The sequence below is a fragment of the Fundulus heteroclitus genome, chromosome 5 (genome assembly GCF_011125445.2).
Source record: "Fundulus heteroclitus isolate FHET01 chromosome 5, MU-UCD_Fhet_4.1, whole genome shotgun sequence".
In the NCBI taxonomy this organism is placed as follows: Eukaryota; Metazoa; Chordata; class Actinopteri; order Cyprinodontiformes; family Fundulidae; genus Fundulus; species Fundulus heteroclitus.
In genome coordinates, this window is record NC_046365.1 from 31,657,948 (window position 1) to 31,681,087 (window position 23,140).

At 38.5% G+C, this 23,140-nt stretch overlaps 1 protein-coding gene across 1 annotated transcript in view; it reads right to left on the reverse strand.

Moving 5' to 3' along the window:
• The window catches only part of LOC118563208 (mitotic spindle assembly checkpoint protein MAD1-like), a 65,581-nt gene that overhangs the window by 39,124 nt on the left and 3,317 nt on the right, over positions 1–23,140 (reverse strand). The window contains exons 4-5 of the mRNA XM_036137422.1: positions 21,905–21,995; positions 3,496–3,721 (exon numbers count right to left, since the gene is read on the reverse strand). Of these exons, the coding sequence (XP_035993315.1) occupies positions 3,496–3,721; positions 21,905–21,995 (317 nt within the window). The remainder of the gene's footprint in view (positions 1–3,495; positions 3,722–21,904; positions 21,996–23,140) is intronic.

The window sequence follows — 23,140 nt, forward strand, 5'->3', positions numbered from 1 at the left end:
ACTTTCAGACGGTGTTGAGGAGAATAAATATCTTAGTTGTATTCATATGGGAGTGCTGAGGAATGCATGAGTTTTGACTGTCTCCCCCTTTGAGGGTAAGATAAACATTACATGAGTTTTATGGCAGGGGGGTATAGGTTATTTGGCTTGACCCCTTACCGGGAAGAACAGCCTCTTTGTTTGAGAAACAGATAGCCCACAGATCCCTCCCTCCCGAACTCAGCGGAGGAGGGCAGACAGTGTATTAAATGGATGTCTTTGCAAATCAGACAAAAGCTGCAATACCTGGGAGAAGAACGTAGACAACTATGGTATATGTAACTATTGTCTCCATTGGGAATTCCTAATGAATTAAATATGCATATTACAATGTTTACCTCTGATCAATGCTTTTCTCATTTACTGTCAAATCTTAAACAGGGGTAAAAATGGGCCTTCAGAGCTAAGCAGGATTAGGCCAGTACTTTAAAATTAACAATGGCCAAACAGATGTCTCAGACCACCACAAATGACTGTTGGGAGTTTGTACCTAAATGCCGATCCTGCAACTTAGAGTCAGGTGCTACTTGTATATCAATTTTGTTTTTTATTTTTTTCTGTGAGTGAGTTGACAGGAAAGAGGATTTTGAGAGAGGGGGGAAGACATGCGGTGAAGGACCTCAGGCCGGAATCAAACCCGGGTCAGCCGCGTCAAGGACTAAGGCCTCCATCCATGGGTCGTACACACTACCCCTGCAGTTTTAAATGGTAAATCATATTGACCAACATGAACCAAGTGGTAAACATTACTGTCTGTAGCCACATGAGGGAGCACTAGGCTTGTGCAAACTGCATGCTGCTCCTGTACTACTTGAAAATTAATTGAAACATTAACTAATAAACAACAAAGACAGGACACATGTTTGGATGTCGTTTTGCTGTTTCAGTCTGCATTCACGCAGCATAGCGTTGTGTGGTGCAGCTTGAAAGGAGAGCCAAGACCAAGACAGAACCCTGTTTTTGGGCTGTCTGTGAAGCTAATAACAGCTAGCGCTAGCTTGCAGGTCTGTTGTCCGAGTGTTTTACTATTTCACTGACGCACGTAAGCTCTAAGTTGTTCTGAAACATCCGTGCTGTACTGTTAGCTTAGCATGTAGCACCGCTACACTCGTGGTCTAATTTCAGAGTAATTTTGAAAACTTTCAGCGTAATGGGCCGTTATGTTGAAATGCGATGATGAGAACATTCCGAGTTGCTGGCTTGCTATACTAATTTACCTCATTCAACCTCCCAGATATGTGTGTTTATGTATAATACAGTATGTTTCATATTATTCAGCCAGTTGTGGATGCAGCGGTGTAATTGAATAAGTTGCCTTACCAGGTTAAATTATGTGAAAGAAATTTCTTATGCCACTTATAGATAGGCCTGTCACAATAATGAAATCAATGAATTGCTCGATAAATTTTAATCACAACTGTCATCCTCATCTCTAGTAATACTTTCTAGACCATTCTAGGACACCAAGATTAGGGCTCAAACGATACAGTTTTTTTTTTAAGGCTAATACGTATTTTGACATAAGGCAAACAGGTACCCGATGTGTAGGGACGATTTTTTTGGGCTGATTTCTTGAAGTCAATATTGCCTATTCTTCTTCCATTTACATGATAAAAATGACTTAATGATAACAAATGTTACACCGTGTCAATTCAAACATTTATTAAAAGGAGCCTAGTACAAGTGCTAGTGTTTTTGCAGAAGTTTCCCCCCTATGGCCTGAGGTTGAAATGACACCAGTGTTCTGCATGGGAGAAGAGGAAAAGCATCTGTCGATGGGACTGCACAGGTTTTTTTTTTTATAGGTGTCATGTCTTTTGTTTATAGGTGTCATGTCTTTTGAGGTAAGACATCTATAAATATTGAAGTTAGCCCGCGTTCTCTCACTAATGCATCAATGACGACCGAGACTGAAACAAAGTAGCCAGATGAACGAGATCGCACTGTGTGACAACCACACCCAGAGAGCACGACCCTGGTCACTCCCTCATGAACTGACTAACAAAGCCTACAGATGCAACAGCAGTAAATAGAGGAAAACTCATTTTACATGTCAGGCATGTATGAGATAGAAAAAAAAAAAAAAAAAAAAACTTCAAACGTGTGCAGTGCTCCCTTAAAAAAAAACATTAACAATGTATGGCAAACAATGAAGAACACTTAACAATTAAAAGAAATAAAACACTTAAATGTTTGTGCACTTCTTGTATCAGTACGAGGCTTTTGTAGTGCAAATTACCTTCCTGAGAACATTTGTAAACAGCAAAAAAATTAAAGAAAAATGAACCATCTGACACAGAGAGGAAGACGTGCGCACACACAGATAGAGAGAGAGAGAGAGAGAGAGAGAGAGAGAGTTAACAGTCAGCTTCAGCTTTAAAGATGCGTAAAAAAAAACCTACGTTGCGACTCTTAAATGAAACTTAAAGAAGGTGTCACAGCAAGAAAAGAGCTTCTTGTTTAGTGGGGAGGAGGATGAGAAAAAAGACTGACCATCGCTGCATTTGGACTAGAGCTGCCCCTAACGATTATTTTAATAATCGATTGATTGGTCAATATTTTTTTTTGTTAATAGATGAATTGGGCAAAAAAAAGAAGAAGCTTATTTCCATTTATTATGCTAATGTCAGAGTTTCTAATCTGAATAAAGCTTGGTGTGAGTAAATGCATGTCATGATCGGATTATTTGATTTTGAGCCCATATAAATGGTGCATTGGGCGGCACAGTGGCATATGGGCTGCACAGGTTGGCAGTGGGTAGCGCTGTTGCCTTGCAGCAAGAAGGTCCTGGGTTCGAGTCCAACCTTGGGTCTTTCTGCATGAAGTTTGCATGTTCTCCCTGTGCATGCGTGGGTGCTCTCCAGCTACTCCGGAGAGACTCCACTCACAGCCCGCGAGCCATGCGCTGTCAGCGTTTCCTCACTTTGAAATGCCCTCACCATGTTGTTACAGTTCTTGTATCGTCACTGTGGTGCCTATGTGCTATTTCAAATCTCACATGTTACTTATTGATGATGGAGATCATCAGCCAATCTCTAAGACTAAACTCAGAAACTAAAGAGGAAGCTCATTTGCACCTTAGATCCTGAGGTTCTCACACCAGATACTCTACTATCTATGACCACGCCTTGAGATCCCGTCCATGACCTCCACAAAAAGGACCGGTGATATGAGACAGCTGTGGCAGAGAACAACTGCACTGGGAACAACCTTGACTTTGTGCAGACAATGTGGATGCAGGTCTTGCTTTGGTTATATTACAACCAGACAATCTGCTGCCACGGTTTTTTTTTAACAACCTAAGCAAATCTACTGTAGTGATGACCTCGCCATTTTCCTGGCTGCTGACTAGATAGGGGAGATCCCGAGAGTACTCCAACCAGCATCTGGCAACGCTATCAGCAGGGCTCATCAGTCAACTAATCTATAAATGTGTTTCTATGTCCTGAATCTTACCCAGCACTTCCTTGGATGGTGGTAAATTGAGGCTGAGGCCAGAAGTATGGATCCTGGAGTCGTCTTGTGCGACCATTCCTCCTTCCTGGAAGGAACGTACAAGTTCCCTAAGGCGGTTCAATTCCTCTCGAACATCCTCCACCTCCTGCTGACGCTGCTGCTTGGCCTCAGTGGTTGGGTTCAACTTTAGATGGACGACCTGAGTCTTGACAGGATCATAGTCTCCCTGAAACAAACAGAAGAACACATCATATATTATTTCTTAAATAATCTCAGGGTTGACTAGACTCCTCTAGATTAGAGTGAAGAAGCTTGATGACGTCTGAATGAAAACTACAGATAACTATATATTTATATAGCCATTACTGCGCGTTATGAGCACTTTTATGATTTATTAAAAGCACTTTGCTGAACTGTGATTTATCTGCCTATATAAGGATCATCCACATAAATTCTCTGCTTTTATGACAGAAGTACAATCGTATCCTTATAATTGGGAATTTTAATATTCATGCATAGTAAAACATTTCTTGGAGTTTACTGACACTTTTAATCTGGTTTAGTTGGTTTGTAGTGCCACGCACAAAACACACAAAAAAAACATGGTCTTGTACTTTTTCAGTTTATCTGTTTTAAACATAAACATTTGTGATGGTGTAATGCTGTATTCTGATCATCTGCATGTGTGAGGTTCCTGTTAGTAATACAGAGTTTAAACCTGCATATATGAGTCGCCAATCCCTCATTAACTTTTCCACTGTTTTTAATCAAAACTGGGCACAGTGGGTCATGACATAGAGGAACTTAGCTCCTGGTTTCATTCAACCTGTCAATGTAATAGCCAATGTGGCTCCATTGAAGACTAAATGATTGCACTTGTGCAGCCAGACGAAAGAAGGATAAACTGGAAGCTTGTTTCCAAATCCTCAAGGAGAGCTGGAAGAGCTATCAGAAGACTGTGAAAGACTCCAAACGAAACCACTTTTCAGTAATTAGTGAATCTTATAGTCACAAACCTCGTGTGTGGTTTGACTCATTGTTAAATACACAGCAAAGCTCATCTGCTGAAATTTTTTTTCAGCAAAAACATTTTTTCCCCCCCATTTCTTTGTGGAGAAGGTGACTAATACTAAGACCTCTAGCTCACCTATTCCCATTGTTCTGATTCCTCAGTCTCAGCTTCATGTTCCGCTAAGTTTGACCGCTTTAAGCCGATTGCTTTTCCATCTGACAAGAAACTGTCATCTAAAACTTGCTGGTTCCCCCAAAGACTGCATTCATGCCAGACTCCCGAAGGAGCTGATGCCAACTGTGGGTTCTTCTGTTCAGGCAATTAATAACAGTATTCTGTCTTTGGGACAAGTCCCAGCAGTTTTTAAAGATTAGGTTGTTCCGCCTGTGCTTTGAAAAACCTGGTTTAGGATGTTTCAGTTCTTAGTCATTTCAGAACCATCTCCCAATTATCTTTTATAAAAGTATGTTATGTCCATGCTGCTGGAGAAAATTGTATACATCCAGTTATGTTTTTTTTTCTTTTACAGAATGATATTCTTGTATTTTTACACTCTCTGGGCTAATCGATGCCTTTGTCACCACATGGTTGGATTATTGGATTACTGTAATGCACTATATTTTGGAGTCAGTTGCATGTCTTTTAACCGACATACACACATTTCAGCCTTTTTAAACCTCACTGCGCTGGTTGCCTGCTAATTTTATAAATATATTTTATTATTTTGTTTGTTTTTAAGTCTTTAAAAGGGTCCTCCCTTTCCCTACTCTGAGCTATTAGTCAAATCTGCCCCCTTGCTCCCTCAGATCTACTGGCCTGCTCAGTGCAGCACAGAGAGCCAGGCGGAGGCTCAGAGGAGAACACACCTTCCCTGTAGCTGGTCCCAAGCATTTCAATAGCTTGCCGCTCTAACTTAGGCAGGCTTCATCCTTGATGGGTTTTTGAAAACAAAGGAGGCTTTAAATACCCAATAAGGTGATGGTTTGATTTTGGGTTTTGTATGTTTTATTTATTTGTATGTAATTCATTTTATGTCTATGTACATTTTCTTTTCTTCTGCACATTGGTAGGTTTGTTTTCAAAATGCTTTATAAATTAAGTGGGTTTGGAACGGATTTTTAAAAACTTTGTAATGAACAATAATGAAATGACTACTGAGAATCTACAGCAAAAAAAATGGGAGCATGTCCAAGCACTCACCCAGGATCTTTGGCATTAGGGATATTTTCGATTTAAAAAAAGTTTGAGAGGAGAAACTTTGTAAAAGGTTTCCAAAAAAAAGTAAGGCAGTTACCTCTCAATTTTGTGTCTGCATTAGCAATCAGTGTGATTGCAGCCAGAGATGGATGGTACTAAAGAAGATATGTTATCAAGGCTATGTGTAAAGGCAACCTTAAAAGGTAAATTATATTTGATTGCAGTAAGTAGTGTCTGGAAATGCAGGGAAGCTGCATAGAGTTGCACATACATCTACATGTGGTTACTAATCAACACATTAATGAATCTATTACTCAGATGCAAAAATGCCCTATAGCTGTTGCCGTGAATGATATTTCATAAATGACAGTCCATACGGCTGTAATGCACCAGAGTACTTTTGACCTAATTTTAGGAAACAGGGGAAAAAACCTTGAAAAATAGTTTTCCTCTTTTTTTTACTGATAAAATATAGTCAGGCATGCATATACATCATGATTAACCCTGTATTTTCCATTTAAAAATTACATACTTCATTCAGGGTCCGTTTGCACCAGCCAGTCTCTTAGTCCAAACTGGTTTCTATCTGACTGAACATCAAGTCACTCAAAGAACTAGGCCGTGGTGTGAAACTAAAATAAAATAAAATGAAAAACTGCACATGGCATATTGTATGATATTGTATGAATCCTCTATATATAAACATGTAGAAAACTCTTCTTTGCAGAATTATCTTACTTCAGCCACACGGGAGGGTTTTTGAGTATGAGCAGCTTGCTTAGGGTCATGTCACAGCATGTTAATTGAAATGAAGTCTGGAAGTTGACAAGGCTATTTCAGGATTCATGGTTCCACGAAAAACAGCCAGTTCTCCATGTCCAAAAACAGCAAAGAAGCCCATGAACATCACACTGCAGCCACCACCGCACCCACGGTTGACTTTTGGTAAGATGCGTTAGTTTTAATCCAGATTCAATAAAATGCACAACTTTCAAAAAAGTTCCACTTTTTGTACTTCACATTTTTTTTTCCCTCTAAAACCTTGACAGTCATCGAGATGATTTTGGTCAATGTGAGATAGGCCTTTGTGTGCTTTTCCGTCAGCAGTGGTTTTGATCAAGGATCCCTTTAAAAGTCTGCTTAGTCTCTCTCCAAATGTTGAATCGACTACACCGACACGAACTGAAGCAGGTCAGGTGTGGATTACTTTAGACGTTGTTCTGGGTACTTTTGTGACCTCCTGGACAAGTCCCAATGTGTCTTTAAGTAATTTTGGCATTCCAGCCACTGTGTTTGTTTCTTTCTTACATCTTTCAGCCTACGTCATGCTTGTCAGCCAGATTATATTTAAGTGATTTGTTGATTTTTACAGGTCTGGCTGTGAACAGGCCTAGGTGTGGCTTAAATTCGTAGGAAAGTTGACCTATTTCATCCTCTAGCCAATGGATTGGCTGACCTCTCACTAGTTTTCTTGCAACATGAACCATTTTGCTTGCAAAGTAAAACTTTACAAGATTCTCCACATTCCTCATTTAATGCAGAGAGAATGATGCACTTTTTGTATGAGTTCTTTCAAAAGTTGTATTTTATTCTGGTAATAATATGACTTTAATCTCATAATTTAAAAAAAGAAAGAAAAATATTCGCCTCGCAAAAATGGGGTCACCAGTCTCTGGCACTGTTATTTTGGGTGTATCAGGGTGAAAAGTGTGGGAACCCCTGCACGAAAAAAAAGTCCATGAGTGGAGTGATCCAAAATACTTAGGAGCAGAATTTCCCTTCAATATGTGCCCCAAATATATGAATCCATCTCTGCTGCAAGAGTTTTTGCTTCAGTATTTTTTGTTCCTCTCTTCCTCTGCCATTTTTCTGATGTATCCCCTGGAGACTGAGCAGATTCTCTGTAATTTATTATGTGGACCACAAAAGGCACGGCACTGACTGGCTTACTGCCCACAAAACCTGCTATGTTACAAACACAATTAACTAATCAATCATGTAATTCACTACTCCTCATTAGTGTGATTGTAAAAGATTTTTATATATTCCCCCATTTTAATTTAGCACAACAATACGCAAGAGTCGATTTCTTAACCCCAGCCGGAATTTAGAAGAAACTTCACATGAATTATAGACGTATATAATTACCTTTCTGTAAGCAGATATCTGGATTTGGATTGTAAATACATGGGAGCAACAGTAAAACATTATCTTGGTAAATGTAAAGTCTTAGTCGAAATATATTACACAATCTGAAAAAAAAAGAAATAATGACACAGCAGGTGTCCATGAACTTGTATCTTCATTCTATAAGATTATGCAAGCATTGGTGTGATATATGCAAGCAGAACAGCTGTGGCACTAATATACAAAATCCATCACATTGAGACAGAAAAAGGGTACAAGCCAAACCTCAACATGTGAAAATGTATGCCTTGTATGATGCTTTATTATCACTATCTTCTTAGTAATTCATGAATATCTAATACTGGACGCAACAAAAGGAATACCAGATTATATTGTATCCATTCCTGCCAACACTTGATCATGAATCCCACTAGTTCATACACCATAAACACTGAAGAGCATTTGCAGTGCAAAATTTCTATTTTTTTGTATTTCTCCTGTGCTATACATTGGGATGCACTCACCAGTCGCTGTTAGTCAATCGCATGGCAACAACTCAATGTATTTAGGTATCTAGAAATAGTAATGGCAATTTTCTCAAATTCAACCAAAGCATCATAAAGGGTTATATAGCGGTTGAAGCAGGGCTCTTGCGTCCCAGAGAGGCTGCAAGTTCCTTGATGATGGTAAAGGTCATAGAATAAAGGGCAAACTGGTTTGACATTACTGAAATGTAACCATTATCTGAAACACTTGTCACTCGTTACAAACTGGGTACGCAGAGTAAAATCTCTGAACACACAACGCCTTCGGCTAAAGCAACAAAAAAACTGTTACCATTCCTGTCTGCTTCAAACAGGAATACGACTACATTTCACACAGAATTGACAAAATTGGACAACAGCAGATTAGATGAAAGTTGTCGGTTCTGATGAATGTTGATTTTGGGGTAAACAACATTAAAGCATGGGTCCTTGAGCAGATCTCAGCTAAAAAGGAGGAAAAACCCAGTTAGCCCAAACAACTCTGCTTGGTAGCAGGGTTGTTTCACAGAGTAATTTTGTTTTCATAATTAGACTCCATACACCCACAAGCAATGGTTGCAAATAAACTCCAGCCAAAGGAGGACAGATGAAGGAAAAGAGGATATGAGAAGAAAATGTGAAAGACACAAATAAGAACATGACAAAAATACAAAGGGTGCTGTGGCGTCTGCAGAACAGGAATAAGGGAAGAGTGATAGAGAAAGGAAAAGCCTCACATGCTTCTAAATAACGTTTTGTATAATTTAAAAGGAGCAGAGATTGAGGTTTCCTAAATGAGTTACACAGAACATGTCTATTTATACCGAACCATTTTGAGCTGGACATACGTCATCGCCACACAAAAATCTTTTTTTTCTCCCCTTCTTACGTAAATCTTCTAGAGTGTTACATCTGTATACAGATGGGCACTAGACAGGCTGAGAAAGGATAGACATTTTGAAATCTAGTGCTAGGTGGAGTGTAAAGCACCAGACACTGCAGGTATCTTTATTTTCCATTGATAAAACACGCAAACACTGGCCCATAGTCTGTCTTTAAACAGAGCAAGAGCCCTGAAGTGTGACTAACACTGCAAGAGATCAGGTAAATAAAAAAGAGAAAATATTCCTGCACTGAGCAAAGAGTTTGAGGAAAAACCATCTTGTTTAACACTGCTGAACAAATTGCACTGAAACACTCACTTACATACTCAACAAACCATACCACACTGGGGACCCATAACTCATTACCAGAACAGGTGACACACCCACGGTGAGTGAACCCACGGTGCCCTTAATGGATCAGACAGTGCATCTTAAAACTTCCCAAGCTTGTGGTGGTACTTGAAAAATAACAGGTAGCTTGTGGAAATCAAACAAAAAAAACATTTTTGTTATCAACATACTTAACAATGTTAGTAAACTGTAAAATTTGGGGCTAGACTTCATCTTTCATCACCTTGACCACCCAGGAAAGTACACGAGGATCCTGTTTGTGGACTTCAGCTCAGCCTTCAACATCATCAACCCAGACATCCTCCACCATAAGCTCACAGTGCCAGCCTCCACCTTTCAGTGGATTATCAGCTTCCTGACTCACTGGCAGCAGCAGGTGAGACTGAAGAGCATCTTCACCCGCATAAGAACCATCAGCACTGGGGCTGGCTAGAGGAGGAGTCTTTTCTCAATACACAAACGATTGGTCCTCAGCAGACCCGTCTGTGAAACTCCTGAAGTTTGGAGTCAACACCACTGTCATCAGTCTAATGACTCAGTCCACTCTGCATAGAGACAGGAGGTGGATCAGCTGGTCGACTGGTGCCGTCTAAACCACCTAGATCTTAACCCGATCGAGACAGTTGAGATTATGGTAGACTTCCGGAGAACTTCCCCCAGCTGCCTCCCCTCACTAACCTCAACAACACTGTCTACAAATGGGTCTGGTTCCTAGGAACCACCCTTTCTCTGGAACCGAGCTGGTCTTTGAACATACTGTTCATTCATGATACTGTTTAGAAGAACGCCCAGTTGGGACTGTTCTTTCTGCAACAATTCAAGAAGTACAACCTTCCACAGAAGCTGCCAGTCATCTTCTAGGCTGCCGTTATCCCGTCAAAACAGGACAGATCCAAACTACAACAAACAAGTGGGTCTGCAGAGATGATCATCAGGGCTGACCTCCCCACAATCCAGGAACTGCACAGGTCCAAAGGTAGGCTAAAACCTCTGCAGACCCCACACATCCTGCTCACAAACTGCTTAGACATTTACCTTCAGGTTGGCGTTACAGAGCACCAGTTATAAAAACCAGCCACCACAGGCTGCTCTTCATGCTGTCTCTCTGATGAGCACATAACAAGCATGGTATTGATCTGCGAGCTATGACTATTTGCACTAATCCAACCCTGCCTTCCTGGTTTGTTGAAACTTCTATACATATTTACAATAAAAATATTCATATTTTTTCATTATTATATTGTGTTCACAGAGCAGAAAATGGAGTGAAATTCCTTGTATGACAATTAAAGCAGATTCTGATTTCGAAAGTGAAAGTTAATTTGGCTTTGCTTCATAGACTGGGCATCGTTGGGGGAGTTAATGTACTTCCTGTGATGGCTGAGCTCCAAAACAACTTCCTGCACTGCAGGACGCTGCACTGGATGTTTTGAGGGCGATTCTTTGGATACACAAGTTGGATGGGAGGGATCTGTACCAGACTGGAAATGTGTTGAGGTTTGGTGGAGGTCTTGAAGTCTTACATGTTGCGTTCCATCAAAGTTGCTCTTTACCTTTCCTAATAATTGTCTTTTCCTCCTTAATGTTTTAAACACATTTTGCAAGTTCTAAAAATCCACTAGATATTCCCAGAAGAATGTCATCCACAGTTAATTTCACTGAAGAGTTTTATGTGTTAACTCCATATGTTTCATATTAGCAAAAAGACTGAAATAAAATCAAATCGGTAGCGATATGTACCAAATTTGGTACTTTTATAGGCACCGACCAAATCCCGTCGGTACTACCGGGTACCGATTCACATAAGATCAAACAGTCCCATGTTTTGGCACCTTTATCACCTGAGGACGCCTTTTGGACATTATCTAGTAAATACTCCATCTTCGGCTAACCTTTGTTTTGTGTATTGTTTTTTGGATGTACATATTTGATATTCACCCTGCCAAACAAGAGCTGCTATTTTTTTATTGTTTGAAATAATAACAAATGTGATTATATTGAAATATATAAAAAAAAAAAGGTGCTTTCCACATTCAGAGCTGCTTTATGGAGTTATGCCCTCTGCTGGTGTTGGTCCAATCAGTTTTATCAAGTACAAAGTCAGCACAGGTGTCTATCAGCACATGCTTCCAACTGCTGACAAACTTTATGGAGATGCCAATTTCATTTTCCGTCAGGACCAATACCTGCTTTGATGATGCAGGTATAACGGTGCTTGATAGTCCAACAAACTGACTTGATCTAAGCCCTGTAGAAAACCTGCGGAGTATTGTTAAGGTGAAGATGAGAGACACCAGAGTCAACAACAGATGAGCCAAAGGCTGCCGTTAAAGGAGCTATTCCAGTGCCAAAAGCTGATCACATCCATGCCATGATGCTCTGATGCAGTAATTCATGCAAATTATATTTTACGACTCATATTACAAATATTAAAGGAACTGAATTACATGTTGCCATTAGCTGTAAGCTGTAATAGCCCTAATTAACAGAAAAAAAATATTTGAAAAGATCAATATGTGCAAAATACCTGCATAGGAGGAGTTTTACATTTTGAATGTATTTTGGAAATACATTTATTTTTTGATAATATTCTAATTTATTAAGAAACATTTGTGCATCCTGCCGAGCTGTCGAGGTTGGATTTGAATACCCCAAGGCCATTTTTCTACATTTAAAGCCTCCAAGGAAGAGGTTTGATAGTGTTACATAAAGATTTGCATTTAAAAAAGTAGTTTGTGTCCAAGTAATCAGTGCTGAATCCCAATAGGTACCAAAAAAAAAAAAAATCTCAAAGTCCAGAGGTTCTATCTTCCAAAAATGGAAGAAAAAAAATGTTCACATGGCAGACGCATTAGAATCTCTGCCAGGCTCTGCCATAGGGACCTGAGCCTTAGGGGAGTTCAGAGATAAGCAAGAGGAGATTGAGCCTGTGCCTGGAAAGCATGAAGGCAGAGCTCTGCAGAGCAGCGACTTCCACGGACGGCTGAGCTTCAAGGTCCCCTTTCTGTATTCTGGTGTCAAAAGCTACATGTAGAGCCAGTAAGTAATACAAAACACATCCCGGGGGAATAACTGAAATGTGCATTACACAATATTTTTAGACAGAATGGGCTGTCATCATTAGAAACCGAGTGTTGGGGTGACCTTTGTGTCTGTTGACAGGTAATTAGGAGAGCCTTTACCACATCAACAAGACAAGACTAATGGGTTTTTGTCACTTACGGCTGAAACTTATTCACTCTTACAACAACTGTAATGTGGTCAAAAAGTCAGACTGACTCCAAAGGTTGTCACAGGGTATTTTTAAAATAACGTAGTGTAGTTCTGAGGAGAAAAATAAAAGAAAAACCATGTTTTATAAAAAGCAAGCTACTCCTTTAGATACTTGGATGTTTACAGCCGTTTCTTTCACTAAACACGGCGAGGGAGGATGGGTCTCTCTTCTGATGTCTTGGATCATTTCAGTGATTTAATACATAAAAGCTGAGCAGCACCGTCATCTCGTCTTCTGAAAAGGCAGCGGGCCGGTTTTAATTCTGTTCCAAAATGTCATGATTTGTTTTCTTCATCCTACTAATGCAAAAACCAAGACAGAGTGTGACGGAAATATAGGCTCTGTGGTAAGGAAGCGCAATCTACAAACAAAAGCTTTAAATTCAAGAAGTTATTATTAGTTTGGAAAAAATAAGTAACAAACCCGCAGTCTGTTTAAGGGAAATATAAAAGCATTGCTCTCTTAACCTAGGGGAGGTAAATGTACTATAACCAAATACTTATTAAGCAACCAAATAGATTAAGTTCCTGTTTAGCACCAAACAAAAGCATCAGATTTTAAAAAAGCATCATAAATGGTTAATATTGATTTTTAGTATAATAATATATATATTTTAGTATAATTATATAACATTTTCATAAGTTTAAAGAAAATAAAATAGTATGTAACCCATGCTGGACTCTGTTAGGAATATTTAGTCCAACTGTGAAGCTGTCCTTGTTTTAAAAACAGCCATCATAATTTTCACCAACAACAAAACACGCTTAGAAATAAACCCTTTAAGGTTACAAAACACTATTTGTAGTCATCTGGCAACAAATGTCACCTCAATGGAAGACAGTGTAAGAATGTTGAGTTCATTATCTTAATTAGTGAGACAGTTTCTGTCCAAGGAAACAACCAACTGCATCAAGTCACTGACTTTGCACTAATCCTTCATCATAAACAAGCATGTGGCAACAGTGGAAAGAAATGAGTCACGGTGAAGTGCCTGGAGAAAATCAGAGCACATAACTTCAGCAGTGGATAGTTTATTCTGTAGCAGTGACACTTGAAAAGAGAATAGAAATGACGGGGCATAATATGCCACAGATAAATGGTAAATGGACTGAACTTATATAGCGCTTTTCCAGTCATGCTGACCACCCAAAGCACAGATAACTTATCTGTCAAAATGAGGGATGACCGAGATGCATTTTACGCCAAATGCCTTATATTCAAAACGCTGACCATTCCTCACTAATTGGCTCTGGATTACCAGCTTCACTTTAAGAAGCTTCAAAGATTCGCCTCCGATAACTGTTCTAAAGTAATTATGTTTCAAAACCAGAATTGGTAAGCTTCATATCTGTAAAAACTCTATTTATAGTAATATCCACCTGTATATCATATTCTGTACATATCCAGCTGTAAATTTAGTTCACAATACTAGTTATCTATATATTATATTCATAGGACAAATCTATCAGTAAAATTCTGTTTATAATAGTATCTATCTCTATATTCCATCCATCCATCCATTTTCCAAACCGCTTATCCCTCATGGGGTCGCGGGGGTTGCTGGTGCCTATTTCCAGCGTTCACTGGGCGAGAGGCAGGGTACACCCTGGACAGGTCGCCAGTCTGTCGCAGGGCAACACAGAGAGATGCCAAAAATTGTGCTCATACAGCACCAATTAAAACGGAGATGATTATCGACATTCCTACCACAATTCTATACAAAACTTCAGAATCTAGAAGAGGGCATCTAATCTACCAAAGAAGAAATTTAATTGGGGTCGCACCATTGCCACCTGGTTGCTCTTTTAATGTAGCGCTGCAAATGCTGCAGAGAGGCGAGAGGCCTGGGGAAGCTGGACAAATTTGGATGAAAAGGTAACAGACCACTTAATCTTTTTGTGGAATCAGTCTGCCTATAAACTGGGTCACCTGGTTTCTTAAATAGCCCGAACAAAATGTGTCAGAATGCATTTAAATGGAGAAAAATGGACTTCTGTCAAGCTCAAGTCCCATTACACAAAACTAGCACAAGAAAATGTTCCAATCAGTCCACTGAGCTTGCTTAAAGTCATGTTCAACTTAGAATGAAAAATCTCAATGTTTTTTTGTTGGTTGGTTTGTCTTTTTGCACATTTTCAACAAAGACCAATGTTGGTTCTTTAACATGAAAAACACCCACATATTTGGACCTCTTCAGAATGTTTATTAATAGGAAGGTGCAGGCCTCAGAGACTTCCTCTCACTACCCATAAGAGTTATTGGAGAATTTGCTGGCCATTCGACAGAAACTAATCCTAATCAAAGATTTCCTGCACTGCCTTATCTTTTATGTGGCATGAAAGCCCAAACTCTCCCACAGTAAAAAAGCTGCACAATCTTTTGGCAGAGTTTGCAGGTGGCTACTTAAGAATTTTGACCGTGATTGGTATTTGTCGTCTCCAAGCCACAGTTATCACCCATCATAATCCATTTAAGGCTCCCCCAGAGGCCACACATGGGAAACTGGCAGATCATATTACACTCACAGCAGAGTGGCAAGTGAGGCTCCAGCAGAGTCGTTTTCAATTTATTCAAAAGGCAATTGCAGCCAGACTTCCACTGACTCATTTTCTTTCTTAATTTAAAAGTAAACTCAAAAGTTTGATGCCGTTTCTTTATTGAAATACTGTAAAAGGAATTTCAGGCAGCTATGAGAATTGTATCCACAGCACATGCACATTTTAAAACTTAAACACAACGACTACAATAAACCTGAAGCCTCCAAGTAGTTCTACTTCCTGTTCAGACTCTTGCCGTGTCTGCTTATGCTTGTAGGTTAAAAAGGCTCCGTTAAATAATAACTGTAAATGTACAAGATCAAACAGTGAAAATTCCAGGTAAATAATATTAAAATGTTTTTTTCTCAAGCTAGTCACTATACAGCTACACCAGTTCCTATAAGCAGACACACGCACACACACACACAGAAACTATGTTGATGCAACGTCTTGCAACAGCAACAATTATCTGGCTAGAGACAAGAATGGGAGCAAAGGCACAAAGATGAAGATATCGTTCCAAATAGACACAGGTGGTGAAACCTTCTGCTTAACAGGCCTAAGTGTTGAATTATTAAACCGATCCAAGAAGAAAATATGACATTATCAGATTTTCCAATACAAAACATAAATTGGAGGTGAAATATAAAATTTTTAAATCCATAATGTACCACAGCAGCAGGATTTCAGTCCAAAACAGCAAAGAGCAAAGCCAGAAAAAAACAAAAACTCTTTTGAAGCCTATCAAAGCAGTTTCAAGGTATTCTCACCAGGAGCAAAGGTTTTAGTACTGTTTTTAAGAATAACATTTTTTCAAACAAAAAGACATGTAGCTGCACAAATTTTCTTACTATACCATAATTGCTGCCATAGCAGTATAGATGACTGAACAGGTAAAAATCCCTTAATTTATTTTTTTTTTTTTTTTTTTGGCTTTTCATTCAATCTTGGAATCCAAACCAATCTTAGCTTCAACCAGAGATGCATCAAGAAATCAACAAGCGGCTGAATTTCAGCTTGATTGGCCCTGAACTGTGGTCTAAACCTAAAAGACAAACCCTTTCTCTGATCAGTAACCGCCCCATAAACAAATGCTGATGCTGACAATGTTTCAGTATGGAAGCTGAAACTGTGGGAAGAAATACTCAGAGTTGGCTCTTTCCACTCCCAGTGTGGTCTGAAGCACAGTTGCCAACTCCTGAGCAAGAAAAGTAGCAATTGGTTATCCTAAAAGTTGCTAGGAGTAACTAGTTGATGTCATATTTGGTCATTTAAATATCCAGAATGTAGAAGACAGGAAAATTAACACTGGCAAGACAAAAAGAGTGCAAAAACACTCTAAATATGCTTAGCACTACAAATAAAAGGGATTTATTTTAGTGCAACAATGGTATCAATGAAAAAATAAATATATTTACATCCCACTTTGTAATCCAGGGCAGGACCAACAGCAGCTTTGTAGATGTGTTATTTATTTGCAATGTGGACACAGTTGAGTGGGTCTCCTGTCTGTTCTGACTGCAGGCAGAGTTTGCTGCAGGACAAGGCAACACTTTGAGTCTGACTACAGCGTTTGGAAAGTAGGAGGGGCTTATGGCAACAGTCGCTGCTGGCTCAGGACAGAACTACAGAAGGATTGGTCCTTTCACAAGTAGTCGCCAAGCTCTCCAATAACAGAAAAAAAAAAAAAGATATATTTGTTGCTAGTTGCATTTTTGATTATTAAAATTAGCTAGTCTGAAAAGTCACTAAATATAGCAACAAAGTTTCTAAGTTGGCAACAGTATTCTTAAGGTAGAAGCACAGAGACTTGAGAAGCCATTTAAAAGGAAACTGTATTTTCCATGATGTTGAGAAATGAGAAATTTTATGTAGATGACTTGGTGATCTACTGCTGCTCTGCTTCACTAACAGGTTGCAACTATGTTTTTAACATAGTTCAGTCTCTTTTAAAAACTAAAAACTAAAAAATTGGTTTTGAATATAGATAAAACAAAGACAATGGTATTCTTACATTCACTAAGGCTGTCAGAGATTTCTCCATTGATTTCCCCATACTGTTACTACTAAAAAAAAAAAAAAAAAAACACATAAAAAAAATATTTATTTAGACAAAAAGGTGACATGAGGCATTACAGAGGAGGACAACACATAAGGATGGGGTTGCCGATTATTAAAATAATGTTTGTGGACTTTGGAATATTTTTATTTATATATATATATATATATATATATATATATATATATATATAAAACAAGCCAAACTTTCTTAGAATTTCTCATTTTTGAACTTTTCAGTAAGAAACAGCAGAGTTCAAATGAGAATCCAGTGGTTCCTAAAAATAAGATAAAAGCCTTGTAGTTCAGAAGTTTTCATTTGCTTGTCTCCAAAGATGTAGGCTTGTTAGTTTGCAGGCTAGAAAAAGCAGACATGCATGAGATGATGAAAAGGGCTGTTTACAGCATAACAAAACATTTATTTAGTATAAACTGCAGGAGTGAATCACAGTGGATATCAAAAAGTGTGCGTGCTATTGTTAGAGTACCAGATTATTGTCCTGTAAAAATAGACCATTTGAAAACGTTCCACTTTGTTGAAACAGCTTATGTCTAATTACAGCATTCAGTCTGCTTGACCACACACTTGCCATTAATTATAGTGAACCTGAGAACAAAGTTAAATTGTCCTAATTGGATTTTTCCTCACATTCACTCATTAGCATTCTACAGCAAACGCTGTTGTTCTAAAGCATTTATGGGGTCTTACTGCTGAAGGGAATCATCAGAAAGTCCTCGCATTATTCAGTAAACCACAGCCGTGACTACAAAGATACAGGGGAAAACACGGGACAATGGTGACCTTAAAGAGAACTGGACTTCTGTCTAAAGTTTACAACAAAAAGGCAAGATGAAAACTTGTCATTCATCTCTGGCAGTTATCAGTGGTGTACTACATAACGCAATCTCTTATATCCTGTTGTTGTGCAATCACCATGTGGAGCAAATTGAGGCAAGGGAGGCCAAGCGGAGGTTCCTGCAAACGCCCTAACGCCACAATGGGAGAGATTTGGCAGAGAAATAAACAGCAAGATTTTAGAATGGTTTAATTAATGTGTTTTCACTGTGTTTGACCGATTTATAGGCTAGCTTCCGTTAATACTATAGAAACCAAGCTTTGCTGATGTGTTTGAGTGTGTTTTTACAGTTATAACAAACTTTATTTCCATAAAGGCTCTATACATTGTTGTGATACTAATGTTTGTGATTTCCGGTCTGCTCATTATGACCAAATAGAACTGATTTTTTTTTTTTTTAGATTAGTGCCGAATGTCCGCTCGCATAATACTAGTTAGCCCCTCTTAATGACATTAATACTACCACCGAGTCAACATAACTAAGGTTCGTTTTAAACATAATGTTTGTTTTCGTTTTACTTTGACATCGTTCAATAGTGCTTTGAGCGTTATTACAGCATTAGCATGGAATATTAATATCAATTTAATGGTGTTTTGTATAACTTTAGGATTAACTCATCAAGCGACTGTTTGCTACAGTGCCCTCTAGCTACCCGGAGGAATAACTGCATTAATAAAATCAAGCGTCTTAAAGGTATTGATTTTCACAGGGCAAATCATTCTTTAAAATGTTTTTTTCTGGAATAATGTTTTAACTCAGGATTTGCATTGTGAATAGGTTGAAACACATAACAAATGTTCTAAATTAGTCAAGCTAATATGATCTCATTCCACATTCTTTAAGATGAACTTTGGATCTCTAACTCAGATCTGCAATGAACCAGGATTCACTGAATTATTCTTATGATGGTTTTCAACTATTTGATTTGTCCTTTTGTGTGTACATAGTTCCTTAGCTTATTTTTATCTTAATTTTGCTAAGTAGTGTTAGTTAAGCTTCACTAGCCTAATAGAGAAGATTTGTTGATTGAAATATTGTGTTAATTCAGATAAACAGCATTCTGTAGTGATGTTCTCTGGATGTTAATTTATTTCTGTTAATAAATTCTTGGACTTTGTTGTCACTCCATTCTATATGTGTGCAAAGTCTGCTGTTAAAAGAATCCCAGTGCTCGAATCACCCCTTCAACTATTGTCCTAATATCAGCTGCTTGGACCGATATTCACCAGACAATACCTAACAGACAGAGAGTTATTTATTAAACATTAAATAACGTAAATAGTGCTTAATGGCATAACACTCTGTATATCTGGACTTTGAAGTAAGGTTGCAAGACAGTTCAACTGGCCTTGTGGGAAGACATGTTATGATCTGATGAGCCCAAAGAAAGTTTCAGCTAGGGGCAAGAGATAAATATCGTATATCGCCATACAGCCTAAAAATATCAAAATATTATTTTTGGTCCACATCGCCCAGCCCTAGTTTCAGGTTTAAAATTCCAAAGGATGTGCATGATTAAAGGTACTATACCTGATACTGCACAAACTCAAACCATGAGGAGAGTTTAGTTGGAACTGTAAGCCCCGCCCCAATAGATTTTTCCCCAACAACAAACCCTCGACCAGTACAATCTTCTGGATGAAACAAGGCTTCATCAAGGGACTTTTCTGTGTTTTCTTTGACATAAATGGCTGTCTCAGGTAAATTATATATTCTCATATGTATAGTCAACTCTTACGCATGCCAAGCTGTTCTGTTTACGTACCACACTGTGGAGGTGCTGCTGCTTAGCAACAGAGCCGCACCTCCTTGTGCTATTGGCAGAGAAAAGTCATACAGGGTTTTCCCCAGGAGTTTGTCGCATAAATTCCTCCCAAAATAAAAGCCTGGAATTACTTGATTGTGCAATCAACTAGTCAATTGTTATCTTTTTTTTTATTCATAAAACATTGTGGAAAAAAGCATTTTTGTTAAGCAGACAAAAATAAATTCCGGTATAGCTCCTTTAATAAAAAACAAAACAAAACACTGGGCATCACTAAATCACTACTACATCCACAGTGTAACGTGGTGATTGGACTTACTGGGGCATTAGTCTGATGAAACATCCCAAAATTCAGCTACTGTTTGTTAAACTGCTGAGAAATAAAATATTTTTTAAAGAAAGTACGAATCCTATTTAGTGAAGGGATTGCTATAAAAAAATGGTTTTAGAGGAACCTGGCCTCACAACATGGCCTGTTTAAAGCACTTTTGAAAGAGTAGGCAAATATTGCCAAGTGAGCTTGAAGCATGCAAGTAACCTTGAGCAATAACAAATGAAATTAAAAAATATTTAAAAAAGCAATCAAAGTATATGGATATGCACAGTGATGAAACTTGTTTAAAGACTTATTTTATATATCTAGCCTACTTTCTTGACTTTTTGCTTAACATTTAACATTTTAAACTAGTTTTTGCCAAACCTTAAAAAAAAAGTACTTAACAGCTTGGTACCTTGATATATTGCGGAACAGCTCAGTCAATTCAGAGCAATCTTCATGAAAAAAAGAGCAATTTTATGACATATTTCATGACAATGAATGGTGGAGAGAGTGATAAAAATATAAAGACAGGGGGTAAATTATGGGTTAGGCCATAGTAATCTGCTGTGCACGTCGGTGTAATGAAAATTCCCATTGTGAGGTTTTTGAGGCATTCGGTTCTGAATGTCATTCACTCATACTCGTTCAGCCATTGATTTCCCCCCTCAAACGCTTCTCCATTCAGTCACTCATCTCTCGACGCAGAGTGATGTGGAGCACTCTCGGTGCGCATTAGACCATGGAGGAGTCATAAAAAATTAGCTCCTAAGAACTGACCCGATCCATTGACTCTGTAACCTTGAAACCTGTGCAGAAACGCACTCCTACACGCAGTCAGTTGACCGCTGTCTTAAAGGTAGCGTTCATGCTTGAAGAGACATGGATTTCATTTACTCCACGGCTAAATGGAACCAACACGCTTGCCCACACAGATTTCATTAAAGGGCCTTGGTAGCTTAGTTTGGCACAGTGTGAGTCAGGGGGAGTTAGAGAACCTGACTGAGATGAAACATGCACTCTCTCATACAAGCTTTATATGGGGGGAAACATTGTAAAAATAAAAAACAGGCACAGGTGTAGCCAAGAATTAATAACTAATTTTTGCAAGATTATCAAAGCATTTGCGTTTGTGTCAACACTGTTAATCTCGCTTCCTGGCGGTATTGATTTCCTTTGAACACATTTTGTTCTCATTTAAAAACTACCCATCTATATTTATTCACCCCAGTCCAAAGCCATGTCCACTGTAATCCTTTCATCCAATAATAGGATGGGTTTTAAAAGCCTTCCTTCGGTTTTGCAACTATTCCACCGGACATGGCAAGAATGACACCTGGGTCCAATTGTGCTTGAAAAACTGTCAGATATGAGATATGTCTGCGTGTATCAATCTGTGGCGGCTTGCGGGATGTGCCGCTACCCTTGGGGTTATTAAATTGGTTCCTTTGTGCCAGACGAGTAAATCCATCACAAAAACCAGTTGGAGGGAAGTTTGGTGCCTACCTGCAGGTTGTGTCTCTCCAGTCTCATCTCAAGAATGTTATTCTGCTCCTCCAAACGCTGTCGCTCCTTCTCTAAATCTTCAATTTTTTGCCTGGGAATTGTAAGCACCAACAAAATATTTAGAATTACCAAAAAAAAAAGAAAAACAATTGGAGCAACCTGGAATTTTATGTCACTTAGAATTTCTAATTTTATTAATCAGGGTTTATGGGGATTTCAGTAACTTAAATTTAAACATTTATAAAAAGAAAGATGATTGCTATTTAAACATTCGCACCATCTTTAACTTCACAATTCATATGAAATAAATGCAACTTAACTCAAGCTGGTGATTTTTGACTATGGCATTTTATTAATTTGCTTTGACATGATGGTTATCCAGGTTAAAGAGCATGAATCTTCATATTTGCAGCTTTTCTCTTTTCAGGCTTATAGTTTACAATGGTTCTATTCATTTACATGAAGAAAAACAACAACAATGCAGCTAAAATGTGTTAGAGAGTGATGACGTTACATAAGGAATACCAAACGTGAGCATTAACTCATTACCCAATGTCCACCTAACTTTAAAGAGCAAAGTCCTCCAGCTCAAACTTTAGTCAAGTACAGCAAAGATTTATCTGGCGATGTATGCAGTAAGGAGAAGCTGCTTAGGGGAAATGTTGTATGAGTGCAGTAACCTAGAGACCTAAAAAATATAAATAAATAAATAATCACCCTATGGAGGGGTTTATAACACCCTGTTCTCTCGTTCAATCTCCGACAAAACAGGAAATAATTGCAAAGTGAAACAAAATTTGATAACTTATTTGCAAAATAACTTAACGAGGCTTTCACTTGCAAAAGAAAAAAACAAATAAAGGAATTTAGCCCTGACTGGCTGGACCAGACATAAAAATCTAGCAGCAGACAAGTGACTGTGGAGAGATTTATGTTCAAGAAGAGTTCGTCTTGTGATGTAATCCACAACCTCTAGAGCGAAACTCACCAATTGCCACTGAAATGTCTTAAAATAGACTTTGTCCACCAAAGCTGTTGTTTTGTGGCTCTTACATGCAACTCCCCAGTTTTTACACGTAGGTTATGCAGCTTTCATGGTTTTTCATATGAAGCTTATTGAAGACAGGTTTTAGACAGTTACTGAAATCGTAGTTTTCAAGACAAAATTTGGTAAATATGCTCTTTGCACTCTGGAATGAATTACTTTACAATAAAAATTTTAAATAAATTCTATAC